At 44.6% G+C, this 19,021-nt stretch overlaps 1 protein-coding gene across 16 annotated transcripts in view; it reads left to right on the top strand.

Moving 5' to 3' along the window:
- itpr3 (inositol 1,4,5-trisphosphate receptor, type 3) overlaps positions 1-19,021 on the top strand; it is a 285,052-nt gene that overhangs the window by 79,132 nt on the left and 186,899 nt on the right. For all 16 annotated transcript variants that reach the window (XR_009792909.1, XR_009792910.1, XM_061806443.1 and 13 more), the window contains 8 exons: positions 2,646-2,792; positions 2,902-2,997; positions 15,087-15,131; positions 15,194-15,336; positions 15,423-15,522; positions 15,865-16,025; positions 16,091-16,232; positions 18,083-18,247. Coding sequence is in view for 14 of the 16 variants with exons in the window: in XM_061806443.1 (XP_061662427.1) it covers positions 2,646-2,792; positions 2,902-2,997; positions 15,087-15,131; positions 15,194-15,336; positions 15,423-15,522; positions 15,865-16,025; positions 16,091-16,232; positions 18,083-18,247 (999 nt within the window). In the remaining 2 variants the exon portion in view is untranslated. The remainder of the gene's footprint in view (positions 1-2,645; positions 2,793-2,901; positions 2,998-15,086; positions 15,132-15,193; positions 15,337-15,422; positions 15,523-15,864; positions 16,026-16,090; positions 16,233-18,082; positions 18,248-19,021) is intronic.

Below are 19,021 nucleotides of genomic sequence, written 5' to 3' on the forward strand. Positions count from 1 at the left end.
TTTTTAAACACACAATTCCTTATAACATTAATAACATTGAAAAGAATAAATGACAGAGTGCTCTCTTTCAAAATAAATGTGTAGTTCCACGTCCTGTTCATAAAATAGCACAACAACATCACACCATTACATTTGATTATATCCAAAAGTTTTACTTTTTCAGTGATTGTGGTAAGCTTCTTCCTCAGTCACCGGGCCGTTTGTCTGCAATCCGCGAAAGCGAACGCAGCTCCCTCCTCTTCTTACAGAGGGATTAATGTACTGTTTGCTGTGGTGTGATAATTTTAGTTTCAATATGACACCATGAGTGTGAACATCTTGAGTAATGACTTTCCTACACTGCCTTTGTGTGGGACAATGTAATCTTTTTCTGCTTAGAAATGTAAATTGAAGTTGTTCCTCGCTTTTTTGTGCGCGCCATAATATGGTAGCTTGGGAACATGGTAAAATAAATGCTTGCGTGTATGATAACGTTGTAGCCAGTGTGTTCAGGTGTACTTCATTGGACTCGTCATACAACATCATTCAGAGATTATGGAACTCGTTGTGCACTTAAGGTGTGCTCTCCGTTTTAAAGAAAATGTAAGACTCTTAAGTGCGCCTGAGGGTTCCAAAAATATGGTACATATCATACATCAACATTTTAATGCTGCATCCATTAAGGGGGGGAGTAAGGAATGTAACTCCCGCGAATAACGGGGGAACACTGTAAACATAAACACAATACCTTTTCATCCAAAGTGACAAGCATATACATGGCAGTAAATCTTCCAGTGGCTCGTGAAATAAGTTAAGGGGCAGTCTACATGTTCTAGTTATCTTACTAAATCCAGAAAAATGGCCGCTGTTTTCTTTACGTTCCTCTGTGCCCGAAAGACAATGTGTGAAATTACCATAAAGTCACCATAATCATATTATACTTGTTCTTTTTTAGATGTTGGGAAATTATCCACATATTTTTTTTCCACTTTGGTTTAGATTTTATTGATTTAGGCAAAGATGAAAATTTTCCTTGATTTTGTCTTTGAAAATTAATTCATAGTAGAAATAGAGGTCTCTCCTTGATTCTCTGATTCACATTCTTGTTTTCTGTCAAGTTTGGAGTAAATCTGCCAATGCAGTTTCTCTCACTTTGAGCCCTGAAAATGAGTTAGCTCAAGTGGATACCATTAAAAAAATTATCTGAAAATGGCCTTAAAGATCTTAATTGTCAAAAAAGCTCTCAGTCATTTCTCTGTTAAATTTTCAACCAAAAGTGCCATGGGGTTTCTTTTGGCTTGTCCCTTTTGGGGTCGCCACAGCGTGTCATCTCAGATGAACACACATATTTGTTTGGCACAATTTTTACGCCAGATGCCCTTCCTGACGCAACCCTTCTCAGGGAGTGGAGGCCCCATTGGGATTTGAACACACAACTGCTGGTTTACCAAACCAATGCTCTAAACACTGAGCTACAGGGCCTCTCAACAAAATCTGCCATAAAATCCTGAATCCTACTCCAATTCCTGTCAACTGTTTTCTAAATTGTATTAACACACCTAAGTGTATTCTCAAACATTACCAAAAGATGGACTCAAATATACCACAAGTCAAACAACATCCAAATCAATGTCCTTGTTATGCAACTAACGTGAGGGCTTAGTCAGGTAAACTAACAAAACTACTTTTTAGTTTTGACTGATTGTAATAGTCAATTTACAGCTCATGCTATATTTACATGATGGTCCCAGGGGCCATAACATTGTTTCAGGCCACCGTAGACAAAATGAGATGGATTGTGATAATGGGATAGGCAACTGTAACAGGGTCATGATAGTTTTGAATGCATTGCTAGATTTTTCCACTGTCCCAAAAATTTGTCATGACAGTCGAAATGTAGATTAGAGCCCCAGATAGCTGCAGTAAATTGTCTGAGTGCAGCAAACTGAAATTGGTCATATCAAGGGAGTCCATAGTGGAACAGGAAGCATAAGTAGGGTACAGTATTTACTGGGAATCTCATCGTCGTTTCAAGTTTTGTCATGTTCTGCAACATTTGTCAGTTTTTGTGGCAAATTCGAATGTATTGTAGCCGTTTTGTCCTTTCAATCATGGTATGTCCCAAATTCAGTGGGACGCCGTCAAAACGTGAATGGGCAAAAAGGAATGTTGCCATCCTTGGTTGACCACAGACTGGATCGTAGTGTGCTTTTGCACTCATCAGCCCCTATATCCTGATAGTCCATGAATAAAAAATGCAATATTTGAATACAGAAAAAAAATGACAAAAATTCCACAATATACTATATTTGAGGTAAACGTGGCCACCGTCCTGCCTGGAAGATAGTGTAAATGTAGCTTAGCAATGTTACTTTACACCTTTTCTCTGTGATGAGTTTGCTATGTTACCTTAGCATCTTTTTCTTTCATGTGATTTTAAGAGGCTTTCTCCCTGCTTCTGTCCTGAAAAAGACTTTGGTTAATCATTGGATGCTATTTTTAAACGTAGTGGAGACAGCATCACATTGAATGGTCAGATTTAGCAACAGTAATTTAAGTGTGTGTAGGTCATTGCCAAAAGTTTCTTTCTTACTTGAATTCATATAGCAAAGTGGACATTGACAAAAGTACCGAGCATTTTCACAGGACACCTATATGTCTTCCAGGGCGATGTGGTGCGTTTGTTTCATGCTGAGCAGGAAAAGTTTCTGACATGCGATGAGTACAAAAACAACCTTCACGTTTTCCTACGTACGACGTTGAGACAGTCAGCTACATCAGCTACTAGCTCAAATGCTCTGTGGGAGGTTGAGGTAGGAAATTAAAACATTTCTGGTAACTCATTAATTCTCATTGAAACCCCGATGATGCTGTGACCGGTGAGAGTTATTTCCTCTTCCTGTGTGCCATTTGCTTCTTCAGGTTGTCCATCATGACCCATGCCGTGGAGGGGCAGGACACTGGAACAGCTTGTACCGCTTCAAACACCTTGCCACTGGAAACTATCTGGCAGCAGAGGTAAAATCATAGCAACAGCACACACCTGTTTTTTTTAGCAATAACTAATGTGACAAGTAATGTAATTTATCGTGTATAATGCGGAAAATTTCCCAAAATTATTTTCAAAAAGTCAAGAGAGTGCATTATATTTAGGTACAGATTAAATATAAAATTACCTTGTATAATCGTATATAGATACATAAGGTGGTAAAAAGATTTACATTTACATTTCAATATGATATTCAATGTCATGTTACACATTTATATGTATTACGGTAATGTGTGCCGCCAACCTGAGATTCCTGACCTGCTCGCGGGATTTTGCAAATTTACGTTCATTAGCATAGCATATTTGTTGCTACTGCACCAAACTTCAGAAACAGCTGCCTGTGAGGTTGTTTTAACTTAAAGACAAAAAAATCTCGGCTACAAGGGCTAGTCATGCAGCTGCTTTTAAAAGAAAAGTGTCATCACTCCTGCCGAAGAAGTGGGCAAATACATGTTATCAATAGTATTAATAAAATGCTATACCATCATTGAGCATTTATTTTAGTTGGTCGAGGGATTCTGTTCTGACAATTACAAGGACCAGGAAAAGTGTGTCCCGTGCTCTGTCCTGAGATATATATTACCGCTACATCAGCACATGCACAAAGATTATTATTGATGATTGTTCTACAGACACAGACACGAAAAGTACAAACCTAGAAAAATAGAAAAATATTTTGAGCATATGGATTGGAGTAATTTGGTGGTGCGGATTGTCCATCGGTACAAGGGTTTTCCTGATTTTTTTTTTTTTTTTTTCGGTCAACATTGGGGGTGCGTATTATACACGTACTTCAGGACACATTATACACCAGAATGATTTATTGTGAATAATTACCTGGAGGTTAATTGTGACTAATTCTGCAGTTCAAAATACATACAGGGTTCCCTCGCAACTTTGTGCTTTACTTTTTGTGGCTTCATTGCTTTGCAGGTTTTTATTAATCAAAAAAAAGATACAAATACAAGGAGTCATACAAGGAAAGAGATTAGCAAAGAAGAAGTGGGATAGGGTGGAGGTAGAACCACGCAGGTAGATTATATTTTGTGCAGACGATGTAATCTGAAGGAGGTTACTGACTGTAAAGTAGTGGTAGGGGAGAGTGTAGCTCGACAGCATAGGATGGTAGTATGTAGAATGATTCTGGTGGTGGGTAGGAAGATTAAGAAGACAAATGTAGAGCAGAGAACCATGTGGTGGAAGCTGAGAAAGGAAGAATGTTGTGCGGCCTTCCGGATAGAGGTGAGACAGGCTCTCGATGGACAACCGAAGCTCCCGGAAGACTGGACGACGACAGCCAAGGTGATCAGAGAGACAGGCAGGAGCGTACTTGGTGTGTCATCTGGTAGGAAAGGGGAGAAGGAGACTTGGTGGTGGAACCCCAAAATACAGGGAGTCATACAAGGAAAGAGATTAGCGAAGAAGAAGTGGGATACTGAGAGGACTGAGGAGAGGCGAAAGGAGTACCTCGAGATGCGACGTAGGGCAAAGGTAGAGGTGGCAAAGGCTAAACAAGAGGCATATGAAGACATGTACACCAGGTTGGACACGAAAGAAGGAGAAAAGGATCTCTACAGGTTGGCCAGACAGAGGGATAGAGATGGGAAGGATGTGCAGCAGGTAAGGGTGATTAAGGATAGAGATGGAAATGTGTTGACTGGTGGCGGTAGTGTGCTAAATAGATGGAAAGAATACTTTGAGAAGTTGATGAATGAAGAAAATGAGAGAGAAGGAAGAGTTGAAGAGGCAAGTGTGAAGGACCAGGAAGTGGCAATGATTACCAAGGTGGAACTCAGAAAGGCACTACAAAGGATGAAAAATGGAAAGGCAGTTGGTCCTGATGACATACCGGTAGAGGTATGGAAGCAATTTGGAGAGATGGCTGTGGAGTTTTTGACCAACTTATTCAACAGAATACTAGCGGGCGAAAAGATGCCTGAAGAATGGAGGAAAAGTGTTCCAGTTCCCATTTTTAAGAACAAAGGGGATGTTCAGAGCTGTGGGAACTATAGAGGAATAAAGTTGATGAGCCACACAATGAAGTTATGGGAAAGCGTAGTGGAGGCTAGACTCAGGACAGAAGTAAGTATCTGCGAGCAACAGTATGGTTTCATGCCTAGAAAGAGTACCACAGATGCATTATTTGCCTTGAGGATGCTAGTGGAAAAGTACAGAGAAGGTCAGAAGGAGCTACATTGTGTCTTTGTGGATCTAGAGAAGGCCTATGACAGAGTACCAAGAGAGGAACTGTGGTACTGCATGCGTAAGTCTGGTGTGGCAGAGAAGTATGTTAAAATAGTACAGGACATCTATGATGGCAGCAGAACAATGGTGAGGTGTGCCTTAGGTGTGACAGAGGAATTTAAGGTGGAGGTGGGACTGCATCAGGGATCAGCTCTGAACCCCTTCCTGTTTGCAGTGGTAATGGATAGGCTGACAGATGAGGTTAGACTGGAATCCCCTTGGACCATGATGTTCGCAGATATTGTGATATGCAGTGAAAGCAGGGAGCATGCAGAGGAACAATTAGAAAGATGGAGACATGCACTGGAAAGGAGAGGAATGAAGATTAGCCGAAGTAAAACAGAATATATGTGCGTGAATGAGAAAAGTGGAGAGGGAAGAGTGAGGCTAAAGGGAGAAGAGATAGTGAGGGTGGACGACTTCAAATATTTAGGGTCAACAATCCAGAGCAATGGTGAGTGTGGTAAGGAAGTGAAGAAACGGGTCCAAGCAGGTTGGAACAGCTGGCGAAAGGTGTCTGGTGTATTATGTGACAGAAGAGTCTCTGCTAGGATGAAGGGCAAAGTTTACAAAACAGTGGTGAGGGCGGCCATGATGTACGGATTAGAGACCGTGGCACTGAAGAAACAACAGGAAGCAGAACTGGAGGTGGCAGAAATAAAGATGCTGAGGTTCTCGCTCGGAGTGACCAGGTTGGATAGGATTAGAAATGAGCTCATTAGAGGGACAGCCAAAGCTGGATGTTTTGGAGACAAGATTCGAGAGAGCAGACTTCGATGGTTTGGACATGTTCAGAGGCGAGAGAGTGAGTATATTGGCAGAAGGGTGCTGAGGATGGAGCTGTCAGGCAAAAGAGCGAGAGGAAGACCAAAGAGAAGGTTTATGGATGTGGTGAGGGAAGACATGAGGGCAGTTGTGGTTAGAGAGGAAGATGCAGGAGATAGGCTAAGATGGCAAAAGATGACACGCTGTGGCGACCCCTAACGGGACAAGCTGAAAGGAAAAGAAGAAGAAGAAGATTAACCACAGCATGTCATTTTTGTCCATCGCTGCTCGTGCATCCTCCTCTCTAACACCAACTGCCCTCATGTCTTCCCACATAACATCCATCAACCTACTCTTTGGTCTTCCTCTTGCTCTTTTGCCTGCCAGCTCCATCCCCAGCACCCTTTTTTTAATAGAATGACCAATGATGAAATAGAATGACCAAATAACAAAGAGCTACCCATTACAAAAATCCAAAACATTTATTTTAAAGTGTATTGAGGATTCTTTATGTGTAAATGTATGTTTGTGTGCCTTGCATAACTGCATGAGCCAATATTACACAGCATAGTTAACTTTAAACATTTTTTTGTAACTGACTTCATGTTGATGATCACTAAACACCATATGAATAAAAATGCACACCTGGGCTGTGTCACTCACGTCAGTGGATTCGTCCAACTGCAGTGAGAAACACTCACGAGCTCCAATGTCCTTCCACACATCAGCCATGGCTTCACAGTGGCATGTAACTGTACTCCTTTACAGCTGCAGAGATTTTATTGAAGATAACATTTCCACCTTATTTTGAAAAGATCGGAACAATGAGTCAGCTATGCCTCTCTATGTGTAATGCAGCGAACCCGGAAACGATGCTTCGGTCACTGCTGTGCGCCCAATTGGGATTTTAGTTCGTTCACTTTTCTCATTCTCAGCTTGCTTTTTGGCAGAATGTCAGTGTCGTATTTTCCATAAACACTCGAAAATGCCGTTCCACATTTCCCTCCACTGGCAGATGAGGCAAACGCACTTCGAAAATTACATTGTGAAAAAAAAGTCTGGCTCCCATTCCATATGAAAGTGATACATTTTTGTCTTGTTTACTGCAGCATTCATACTCATGTTTGTTAAGATTTTTTAAGCGAAAGCTTGAAATGGGGGGGGAACTCACTGTCAGCGTGTTTTCCTGTACTGTTGTTGTTTGCACATATGCAGTGAGCTAATGTTAAAAAAAATACAACTGATGTCTTTTCTTTATTTTCTTGGCAAGCTGTCGCGATCGATGGAAACTGCTTCGACGCATTGAGCACCCCTGACCTAAAAACTAAATGTTTCCCATAGGAATGAGGTCGTATGCATGAGTTTGGTTTTATTGGGAATATTGTTGATTTTTGTCCAGTTGATAAATCTGTCCATTCATTCATTACCACTTATCACAGGTCAGGTTTCAGAGGTGGTGAAACTCCTTCTGACTGGAGATTCCGCCAGGCGCTCACAGAAGACCCTCACAATACATTTGGGCATGCCATGTCTGACCAACATATTCCTCCACCATTGGTGCCAACTCACCACCAGATGGTGGTCAGTTGACAGCTCTGCCTCTCTTTTCACTGAGTGTCCAAAACATGTGGCCACAAGTTTGATGACATGACATGACCACAGAGGCAATCCTCGAACTGCGACCTCGGATGAATTATAGACAAGTGCACGTCTGGGCACTCTGGTGCTTAAACATGGTGTGCTCCCTGATGAGCAAAATACTCCAATAACAGTAGACTGCTTGGGTTCTGATCAGGGAAGCATTCCTCCCATTCAAGCACTTTTCAGGTCTCACTGTCATTTCCTATTGAGCATTGAAGTCCCCAGCAGAATTACAGACTTCCCAGCAGCTCTCTCCAGCACACCCTCTCAGGACTAGAAAAGGGTTGAGTATTCGAAACTGGTATTTGGTCCATTGACACAAAAAACAGTCAGGAAACGTCCCACCCACCCAGTGGCTGAGGGAGGCTACGTATTAATCCACTGGTGTGAACCCCAACGTACAGGTGCTGAGATGGGAGAGATAAATATATTCACATATGATCGGCACCTTTCACCATCAGCAACTCCAGAGTGGAAGAGAGTCCAAAAGGACTGTTACCAGAGCCCAAGCAGTGTATGGAGACGAGTCCAACTATACCATGCACAAGCTCTGGCTCCTTCCCTGCCTGTGAGGGGATTTTCCACATCCATAGAGTCAGCTTCTTGAGCCTTCAGCCATTGCCTAGCTCACACTGCAGCCAACCTCCATGGCCCCCTTTCACAGGTGTCTGGCCTGGAATCCATGGCTTCCAGCCTCCCAGCGATACCACAGTATTGTATTGTATTCCTCCCACTGTACTTTGCAGCACCAAAGATGTGAATAGGGTTTAAAGTGCATGTTTCATGTCATTATTTCTTTTGTCATTGTTTTCATTTTATTGTTTGCTAGTTGTGCTATTCTTTTTCTTGTCGTGTGATACTTTTACTTTCAAAATGAAACCATGATTGTGCATGATATGTTGACTAATGACTTGCCTTCAGCTGTCATTGTGGGGGGTAATTTACTGTTCCTTGTGAATGTATTCGGCTCCCTTGAACTTTTCAACCTTTTGCCACATTTCAGGCTTCAAACATAAATATATAAAATTTTCATTTTTTGTCAAGAATCAACAAGTGGGACACAAATGTGAAGTAGAACGATTTATTGGACAGTTCATACTTTTTTAACATAAAAAACTGAAAAGTGTGGTTTGGAATTTTATTTGGCCCCTTTAGTTTCAGTGCAGAAAACTCACTCCAGAAGTTCAGTGAGGATCTCTGAATGATCCAATGTTGACTGATGATGATAAATAGAATCCACCTGTGTGTAATCAAGTCTCCGTATAAATGCACCTGCTCTGTGATAGTTTCAGGGTTCTGTTTAAAGTGCAGAGAGCATCATGAAGACCAAGGAACACACCAGGCAGGCCCAAGATACTCTTGTGGAGAAGCTTAAAGGCAGATTTGGATACAGAATAATTTCCCAAGATTTAAACATCTCAAGGATCACTGTGCAAGCAATTGTATTGAAATATAAGAAGTATCAGACCACTGCAAATCTACCAAGGCGCGGCCGTCCCTCTAAACTTTCACCTCGAACAACGAGAAGACTGATCAAAGATGGAGCCAAGAGGCCCTTGATCATCTACAGCTGAGGCGGGATAATCTGTCCACAGGACAAGACTGCACAAATCTGGCCTTTATGGAAGAGTGGCAAGAAGAAAGCCAGTTCTCAATATCTATAAAAAGTCTTGTTTAAAGTTTGCCACAAGCCACGTGGGAGGCACATCAAACATGTGGAAGAAGGTCAGATGAAACCAAAATTCATCTTTTTGGCCACAATGCCAAACGATATGTTTGGTGTAAAAGCAACACAGCTCATCACCCGGAACAGACCATCACCACTGTCAAAGATGGTGGTGGCAGCCTCATGGTTTGGGCCTGCTTTTCTTCAGCAGGGTTAGGGAAGATGGTTAAAATTGATGGGAAGATGAATGGAGCCAAATACTGGACCATTCGGGAAGAAAACTTGTTGGAGTCTGCAAAAGACCTGAGACTGGGACGGAGATTTATCTTCCAACAGGAGAATGATCCAAAACATAAAGCCAAATCTACAATGGACTGGTTCACAAATAGATGTATCCAGGTGCCAGAATGGCCAAGTCAAAGTCCAGACCTGAATCCAGTTGAGAATTTGTGAGCAGAGCTGAAGACAGCTGTTCACAAACGCTCTCCATCCAACCTCACTGAGCTCGAGTTGTTTTGCAAGGAAAAAAAGGCAAGAATTTCAGTCTCTCGATGTGCAAAACTGATAGAGTCATACCCCAGGCGACTTGCAACTGTAATTGCAGTAAAAGGTGGCACTACAAAGTATTAATGCAAGGGGGCTGAAAATATTGTACGCCTCTTTTTTCAGGTTTAAAATATCCAATAAATTTTGTTCCACTTCATGATTGTGTCCCACTTGTTGAATCTTGACAAAAAATGTTAATTGTATATCTTTATGTTTGAAGCCTTAAGTGTGGTGAAAGTTTGAAAAGTTCAAGGGGGCGAATACTTTCAAAAGGCACTGTATGTCTTAGAAAACCCTGGGGTGATATAATACCATAGTAGTGATTTTTTAACAAAAGCATTGTCGAGGTGTTTGCAGATGTAAAGCATTAGCCCCACAGTTCTGAGGTCCAGGATTCAATCCCGGCCCTGCCTATGTGGAGTTTGCATGTTCTCCCATGCCTAAGTGGGTTTTCTCCGGGTACTCTGGTTTCCTCCCGCATCCCAAAATCATGCATTTATTTGAGACTTTAAATTGCCCCTAGGTATGATTGTGGCGCGACTGTTGTTTTTCTCCATGTGCCCTGTGATTGGCTGGCAATCAGTTCCGGGCAGCTGGGATCAGCTTCAGCACTCCCGTGACCCTTGTGAGGACAAGCCATTAAAAAAGGATGGATGGATGGATGGATATACATGTATAGTATGTGTACACACATAAACAGTCTGAATACAGTCCCCTCCAAAATATGGAGGTGGCAATATTCATATAAACACAAAATGACTGAAAGCTTCACGGGAGTGTTGCAGCCTAACCCAGCTGTCATCAGGTAGGAGGTGGGGTACATAATGAATTGGTTGTCAGCCAATCACAGGGCACATAGAGACTGACAACAATCACACTCACAATCACACCTAGGGGCAATGTAGCCAATTAATGCTGTTACGTCCCATCGGAACGAGAGGTAGGACCCAAATGCAGGAACTCGGAAGACGCAAGGTAGTTCAAGAAGAGACACGTTTATTGTATGCCGAGGTCGGGGATCGAGCAGGCAGTCCGGCGCAGCAGCGGTAGTTGTGACGTTGGACGAAGACAACAGATGAGCGGACAGGCAGGAGTCGGTACACGGGGAAACAATCAACGCAGGCAGAAGTGTCAAGGAGTCAGGCTTACAAGGTTGGTCAGAGAACGGACGGAGGTCGGTACACACAAGTTCAGTCAGGAGTACGAGAGTGCTGGAACGGGACATAAAGCTCAGCGAACTGGCGCCGGCCAGTCGTCACCGGGTCCTATACATACGGGGGATGATCAGGCCGCATGAGGCACAGGTGTGTGCCTCCCAATCACCACAGCCGCACAGCTCGCGCTGAAGCGGCAGGATCATGACAGTACCCCCCCCTCAAAGGCACGGCTCCCAGACGTGCCTAAACGAAAAAAAACAGACACTAATTAACACAGGCAGGGGTGGGCGGAAGGAGATCCGGAGGAGGGCACGCCCCCCCCGAACCCCAGACTGGTGGCCATCCAGGCCACCAAACACAAGACGTCCGGGCGGACAGGTCAGGAGGACGACCCGGACGCCAAGCACCAGGGTCCCCACGGGGCGATTCGGGCGGACGACCTCTGTGAGGAACCAAACGGCGGGGCAGGAACCAGAATGAGGCAGGCCACTGCTCCGGACGAGAACCTCCCACGCCGTCGTTGCAAGACGACCAGGGATTGGTCGCCAACGAGGCCAGGTCCTGGAGCGGCTGGGCGAACTCAGGAGTGAAGAAGATGATGGAGAGCAAGACCAGAGCCATGACCCCCACCCCGAAGTCTCTCCAGCTCCTGGGTGGCTCCACAGAACTCTCCAGCTCCTGCTGGACAGGGACGTGAGAAGACGGCGACCCCGTCGCCGCCGCCTCCTGGACAGCAGCTTGAGAAGACGGCGCCATCGCTGCCCCCTCCTGGTCAGCAACGTGAGAAGGCGGCGCCATCGCCGCCCCCTCCTGGACAGCAACGTGAGAAGGCGGCGCCATCGCCGCCCCCTCCTGGACAGCAACGTGAGGGCGTGCCCGTCGCCGACAGAGCAGGAGTGTGGAGCGTCCGCGGGCCGGTCGCCACTGCCACTCCAGAGCACGGACGAGAAGCGGCTGTGGAGACGTCGCCACCTTCTGGACAGCAACGTGAGGCGGCATCGGGTCGGTCCCTACTGTCACGTGAGCTTGCAGTGCATCCGTAGAAACAGCAACGTGGGCGTGGCGCGGTGGCGAATCCGTTTCCAGGGCAACGTGAACCTGAGTAGGCGGAGAGTCAGTCGAAACTGACACGTGGGCGTGTCTCTGGAGCGGGTCAGTTCCAACTGCCGCGTGAGCTCTGCTCGGAACCGCCAACACTGCGACGTGCTCTTGAGGTGGCGAGTCTGTTCCCACTGTGGCGTGCACATGGCAAGGGGACGAGTCGGTTTCCACGGCAACGTGAACCTGAGCAGGCGGAGAGTCAGTCGAAACTGACATGTGGGCGTGTCTCGGGAGTGGGTCAGTTCCAACTGCCACGTGAACCTGAGTCAGCAGCGAGTCCGTCGCCGTTGCGACGTCAGCGTAGGTCGGCTGGTTCGCCAATCCTTGCCGGACCTGGGCCGTGAGAGCCGCCAATTCAGCGCTCTGCCTCTCTAACTGCGCCCGCATTTCGCGACAGAACGCATCGTGGTTTGGCGGCTCCTCCACCCTCTGGGCTTGAGGCTTCGCCACCAGCTGCGGGTCTGCCGGTCTCACCGTTGCCGGCGAGGAGTGGGAGGACGGTGTCTTCGTTGCCGCGCAGCGAGAGACACCAGGGAGCGCCCGGCCGGGGCGTCTCCTCTGTCCGCCACGCGGAGGTCCCGGGTAGATGGCTAATCGGGTTCCCTCGTACCGATTAGTGTACTTGGATCTACCGGGCGAAGTCGCTAGGGTGCTGGAAACACGGGGAGGCGGCGCAAACTGACTGGGGTGAAAGATCGGACGAGCAGATTCATATTCAAATTCGTCGGAGTCGTACTCAGGCAGCCGGTCATACAAATCGTGGTCCTCCTCATATTCCGAAAAGTCAGAGTCCAGAAGAATATGAGGAGCCGGACGGGTCGTGTTCGGGACGTATTCATACCTCGCTGGCGGAGCGTAAGACACGGAAGTGGAGGACATCAGGGAGACTACCCGGATTGGGCAGGCTTGGTCCTCCGGCAGACGGTCTACCTTGCGTCGGTCCCGGCGACGCCGGGTCTTTCCTGCTGGGTCCTGTGATGGCCAGTTCGTTCTGTCACGTCCCATCGGAACGAGAGGTAGGACCCAAATGCAGGAACTCGGAAGACGCAAGGTAGTTCAAGAAGAGACACGTTTATTGTTTGCCGAGGTCGGGGATCGAGCAGGTAGTCCGGCGCAGCAGCGGTAGTTGTGACGTCGGACGAAGACAACAGATGAGCGGACAGGCAGGAGTCGGTACACGGGGAAACAATCAACGCAGGCAGAAGTGTCAAGGAGTCAGGCTTACAAGGTTGGTCAGAGAACGGACGGAGGTCGGTACACACAGGTTCAGTCAGGAGTACGAGAGTGCTGGAACGGGACATAAAGCTCAGCGAACTGGCGCCTATATATAGGGGGGATGATCAGGCCGCATGAGGCACAGGTGTGTGCCTCCCAATCACCACAGCCGCACAGCTCGCGCTGAAGCGGCAGGATCATGACAAATGCATTTTTTGGGGTATGGTCAGAAACCGCCGTGCCCAAAGAAAACCCACCCAGGCACAGGGAGGGCATGCAAACTCCACACAGGTGGGGCTGGGATTTGAACCCCGGTGCCCAGAACTCTGAGGAAGACACCTTAACCACCCATTCTATGTACTTTTGCAATGCTCAAGTCCGATGGTAGATATTTCCGACCGGAAAATGTAAAAATTTGATGCAAGTTCTCACAGCCTCCTTTCTCACATTCTTTTGTGTTGTATTCCGAGCTCCGTCACGATTTTCAGGACTATTCCGACTATTATTAATAATAGTATACACAGTAATGACATTTTTTGAGCAACAAGATACAAAAATGCTAATGATTTTTTTTTACACTGGTGAAATATTTGTTGGGAGGATGGAAATCATCGCTCATATCGCGATGATTTCACAATGCCTTACTTTCATAAGAAGAGCATAGTGGTATTAGCAATAAGAAATCAATAACTGAATAATAATTGAATTGTAGAAAGAGCTCATAACAAAATACTATACTTACAGAAGATGCTGGGGAACTTTGCCTGGCAAACTGGAACCTTTGTCATGTCTTCCCTTAGCACACTATACTTGATCATGAGATCCCGCTCCTGTTGTTTGCATACGTCTGCAACTTCAAACATGCGACGTTTGACTTTTATTTAGAGTCAATAAAATTCTCGGATCCTGCTCCACTTTACCTTTTGTCAACTAAAGCTGCTGCCTTTTCGGTCAAGGTTTCACCCGCACACAACAAAATCCCTCTCTCATTGTTTGTATATGTTCACAACTTCTGCCCGACCACACTGGAGTTTTGTTGTGTTGCGATTCAATAACATTCTCACATCCTGCGCCACTTTATCTTTTGTTTGCTTTATTGGTCAAGATTTCGCCTGCACACGATTCATTGTTGTGTCGACAAGTGACTATCCTCGCTAGGTCGAGCTTGTCTATCGTTAAAACGGGTGGAATTCTATGGCTGCCAACGTCTGCGTTTCCCAATTGGTGAGACCAAGATTAATTCATCCATTTTGTCGAAATTCTCCATGACTTTGGAACAAAGAATCCCGAAATGAGCAACAAATCGGGAAAGGGATACATATGTAAATAAAGGGTTGCTTTCATGGGAGACTCGGTTTTTGTTGTCACATGACCCGGAATGTGTTTCTTATTGCTGCAGCGGAAGTAACGCCTTTTGTGGAAATTCTAGAATGCCGGTGATATTTACCCTGGCAAAAAAAATGTTTTAAACTTGTAATGCATGGGCTATGGGGGTTTTGCAGCGGTGTTTGATTTGACCAGTTTGTAAATGCTATGAAGGAAAGATGGTGGGGGCTGCTATTTAAAAAAAAAAAATTAAATGTCTTATAGCTGTCTTTGCGCTTGAAGTCTATATGTTTGCACACATTGTATTTGAGATAAGTACTTGATTTGATTAAATGGTTTTAGGTCAACAAAAACTCGAACAATATTAATATAGATTTTTTTTCTGTTGTTCTTGCAGGAGAATCCTGGTTACCGAGGGGACGGTGTAGAGATTTCCTCCTTGGTGAGTTTATGACAGAAGGGACTTTTGAAGGACCATTAGACTGATGTTTCACCAATGTGCAGATGAAAGACAGTCGCAGCAGCAAGCGTTCACATGGTGAAAGGATCAAGTACAAGCTGGTGGCCATGGCGCAGGGCAACGACATTGCCTCCCTCTTTGAGTTGGACCCCACTACGCTGCAGAAGACTGATTCTTTTGTTCCGCGGTACACACTGGTTCCTGCGAGACTTTCACAGCAAAACAGCAGCACTTTCAATGTTAATAGGAGACTGTAAAATGGGTGTCTTCCAGGAACTCATTTGTCCGCTTGAGGCACCTCTGCACCAACACATGGATCCAGAGCACCAACGTCCCCATTGATGTTGATGAGGAGAGACCCATAAGACTCATGGTTGGTCTGTCTCTATTTGATTGACAGCTGAGCAGGTTCAAGGACAAAAGATGTTTGCGTCACCACATTTGAAAAAGTAGCAAAATTTGTTTTTTTGAACAATTTTTCATCTCACTGTTCACCTAATAAATGAAGAAAAAGCAGGGGAAGAAATATAATAATCTGGATTGTTTTTCAGTTTTGCACCTATATCCTTACTTGTTAAACAGAAGAAGAAAAATGGGAACAAATGCATTAGTTCTTTTCTTAGATTTGTGCCTCAATGTTTGTCTCTGAGAGACTGTAATTATACAAATGTTTTCCCATCCCTGACATAGATGGTTAATGTTGTCCTACTTTCAGTTAGGAACGTGTCCCACCAAAGAGGACAAGGAAGCCTTTGCCATCGTCTCTGTTCCCGTGATGGAGATTCGGGATCTAGATTTTGCCAACGATGCGAGTGCCATGTTGAGCACCGTAGTGGATCAGTTCAGTTTCGGTTACATCAGCCAGAACGACCGCCGGTGAGATGAGATGTATGGATGCCTTAGGAAATGCCTGTCTATGCAATCACCTTCTCCTTTGACAGCTTTGCCGTCAAGCTGCTGGAGGATGTAGTCTTCTTTGTGGCAGACACCATCAACAGTGGCCAACCAGTGTTGGACGTCACCATGACCAAAGCCAACCGTGAGAGGCAGAAGCTGATGAGAGAGCAGAACATCCTCAAGCAGGTTAAGAATATAATCTCACAGAGAATTTCTGATGGACCATATATACAAGTGGAACTTTGAAATGCCTTCTGTTTGTTACTCACCCTTCTCTTCACAGTCACCCAACGACAAAGACAAATGAACATAATTTTTAGTTTTCACATTATGTACTTTGAATGCTTTTTCTTGGCCGTGTGTGTGTCCCTGTGTGTGTGGGGGGGGTGTCAAGTGGCTTGGAATGGGTTTGGCTATTTACATGTAAAATGTGGTTTTACTTGTGAAAAATTCACGTTATAAAACGACTTCCGGAAAGCATTAATTTCATAAGTAGAGGTACCACTGTATCTAAACATACCTTAAAAGGGAATTCCGGTGGTTTGGATTAACAATGTATCCAACATGTCATGTCATATGTACTGTATCTTGAAAATGTGATGTTAATTCTCTATCATTTAATGGTGTTTTGAGAAGATTTTTATTGGCAATTACGAATTTTCAGGGGCGCCGCCATTTTGGCGAGTCACATGACCTTTGTGCGCGGATGTGACGTATTAAGTGCGGCAACAAAGAAATCATCGCCGGTTTGTGGTGCCTTCACATGCGGTGCCACCACGATCGTGCACGATAAAACAGCTTGCTGTATCGCGAAATTTTTCCATAATTCGGACAGGAATAATCCGCAGAAAATTCACTGGCAAGTTCTGCCCATGAAGAAAAAGAATCATTTTAGGACCGGAAACCGGAGTGCCCGGAGAAAACCTACACAGGCACAGGGAGGACATGCAAACTCCACAATTTTCTACACACACACACACGCACACAGACAAAACTCCACAAAAAAAAAAAAAAAAACCTCCACAAAAATCAAACCCGGGTCCTCACAACTGTAAGGCCAACGCTTTGCCAGCTGAGCTACTGTGCCACTGTTGTGAGGCAGTATTAACTTCTACCAAGCCAAAGATCATTTCATTATCACTTGGACACCGGCCACCCTGTTGGCTAAAACAGCCTTTCCCACAATATAAGGCCTACCTTGCACTGATGGGTTTGTCCCGCGCGGCGACCTCCGCGTAGTCAGACTTGCGTCATTCTCATCCAAAGAACAATCCAAATATTCAACATTATTTACAGCCACAGCTTCAAATCTATATGGACGCATTCCTCCGTCTTCCTGAGCAACAGATACTGCTTTTCTTTATCAGATGAGAATTTATCAGAGAAATTAGCGCTGGGCATAATTTTTTCCCAACGTAAGCGAGCCTTTGTTGCTGTATCTAATACGTCACATCCGCGCACGTAGGTCACCTGACTCGCCAAAATGGCGGGCCCTGTGAAAATTCATAATTGCCGATAAAAAATCTTTTCAAAACACCATTAAATGAGAGAGGATTAACATCACATTTTCAAGATACAGTACAGATGGCATGACCTATTGGATACATTGTGAATCCAAACCACCGGAATTCCCCTTTAAGCAAACCTTACATGAACATCCCCCGTGTCCTGAGAACCGCTGACCACCAACACATTTTTTTCACATTTTTTCTTAAAATACACTCGACCTTATCCACTCATGTTGTCATTCCCATGGTTATGAGTGTATCCATCCAATATTGCTGCACATGCTGTTTTCTTTTTGGAATTAAAATACTTAATAATAACAATAATAATAAAAATAATAAATAACTAATTTGTTTTGAATTACATTTGCATTACATTTGGTATGTTTCCATTTAATTCTGAAGATGTCACACAGGCTCGAAAATAACAAAAACCCGCCAAGCCAATAATGGTGGTTATTATGAATTCATATTTTTAATGTTCTTTTCACCTCTGATTATCATAATTATGAGATATTTCATGTACGTCAGATCTTTGGCATCCTCAAGGTGCCTTTCAAGGACCGCAGTGGGGGGGAGGGCCCACTGCTACGTCTGGAGGAGCTGGCTGACCAGAAGAACTCTCCCTACCAATACATGTTTCGACTCTGCTACCGCATCCTACGACATTCTCAGGAGGACTACCGCAAAAACCAGGTCATTTATTTATTGGTATTTGATGATGTGTGAGCTCCATCTTCCACATGCAGTAATCTGTATATGAATGTAGTCTGTAAGGTATTTTCTGCTGTGTCTTTGAAGACAGCATTTTTAATACCTGTATTTCCAATGCATGTCCCACCTGCATTCTTCTCCCTGTTAAGTCACCACAAGACATCAACTCTATTGCAAACCTCAAATGCACATTTTGACAACCACAGAATGCAAAATGCTCATAATCCACAGTATACTGTGAAGAAAATAAGTATTTGAACACCCTACACTATATTGCAAGTTCTCCTACTTAGAAATCATGATGGGTTCTGAAATTTTCATCGTAGGTGCATGTCCACTGTGAGAGAGATCATCTAAAAAAAAATCCAGAAATCACAATGTATGATTTTTTTTTAATTATTTATTTGTGTGGTACAGCTGCAAGTAAGTATTTGAACACCTGAGAAAACCAATGTTAATATTTGGTACAGTAGCCTTTGTTTGCTATAACAGACGTTTCCTGTGATTGTTCACATGGTTTGCACACACTGCAGGAGGGTTTTTGGCCCACTCCTCCACACAGATCTTCTCTAGATCAGACAGGTTTCTGGGCTGTCGCTGAGAAACACAGAGTTTCAGCTCCCTCCACAGATTTTCTATTGGGTTTGGGTCTGGAGACTGGCTAGGCCACGCCAGAACCTTGATATGCTTCTTATGGAGCTACTCCTTCGTTTTCCTGGCTGTGTGCTTCGGGTCATGGTCATGTTGAAAGACCCA

Source organism: Syngnathoides biaculeatus, chromosome 2 (genome assembly GCF_019802595.1).
Source record: "Syngnathoides biaculeatus isolate LvHL_M chromosome 2, ASM1980259v1, whole genome shotgun sequence".
In the NCBI taxonomy this organism is placed as follows: Eukaryota; Metazoa; Chordata; class Actinopteri; order Syngnathiformes; family Syngnathidae; genus Syngnathoides; species Syngnathoides biaculeatus.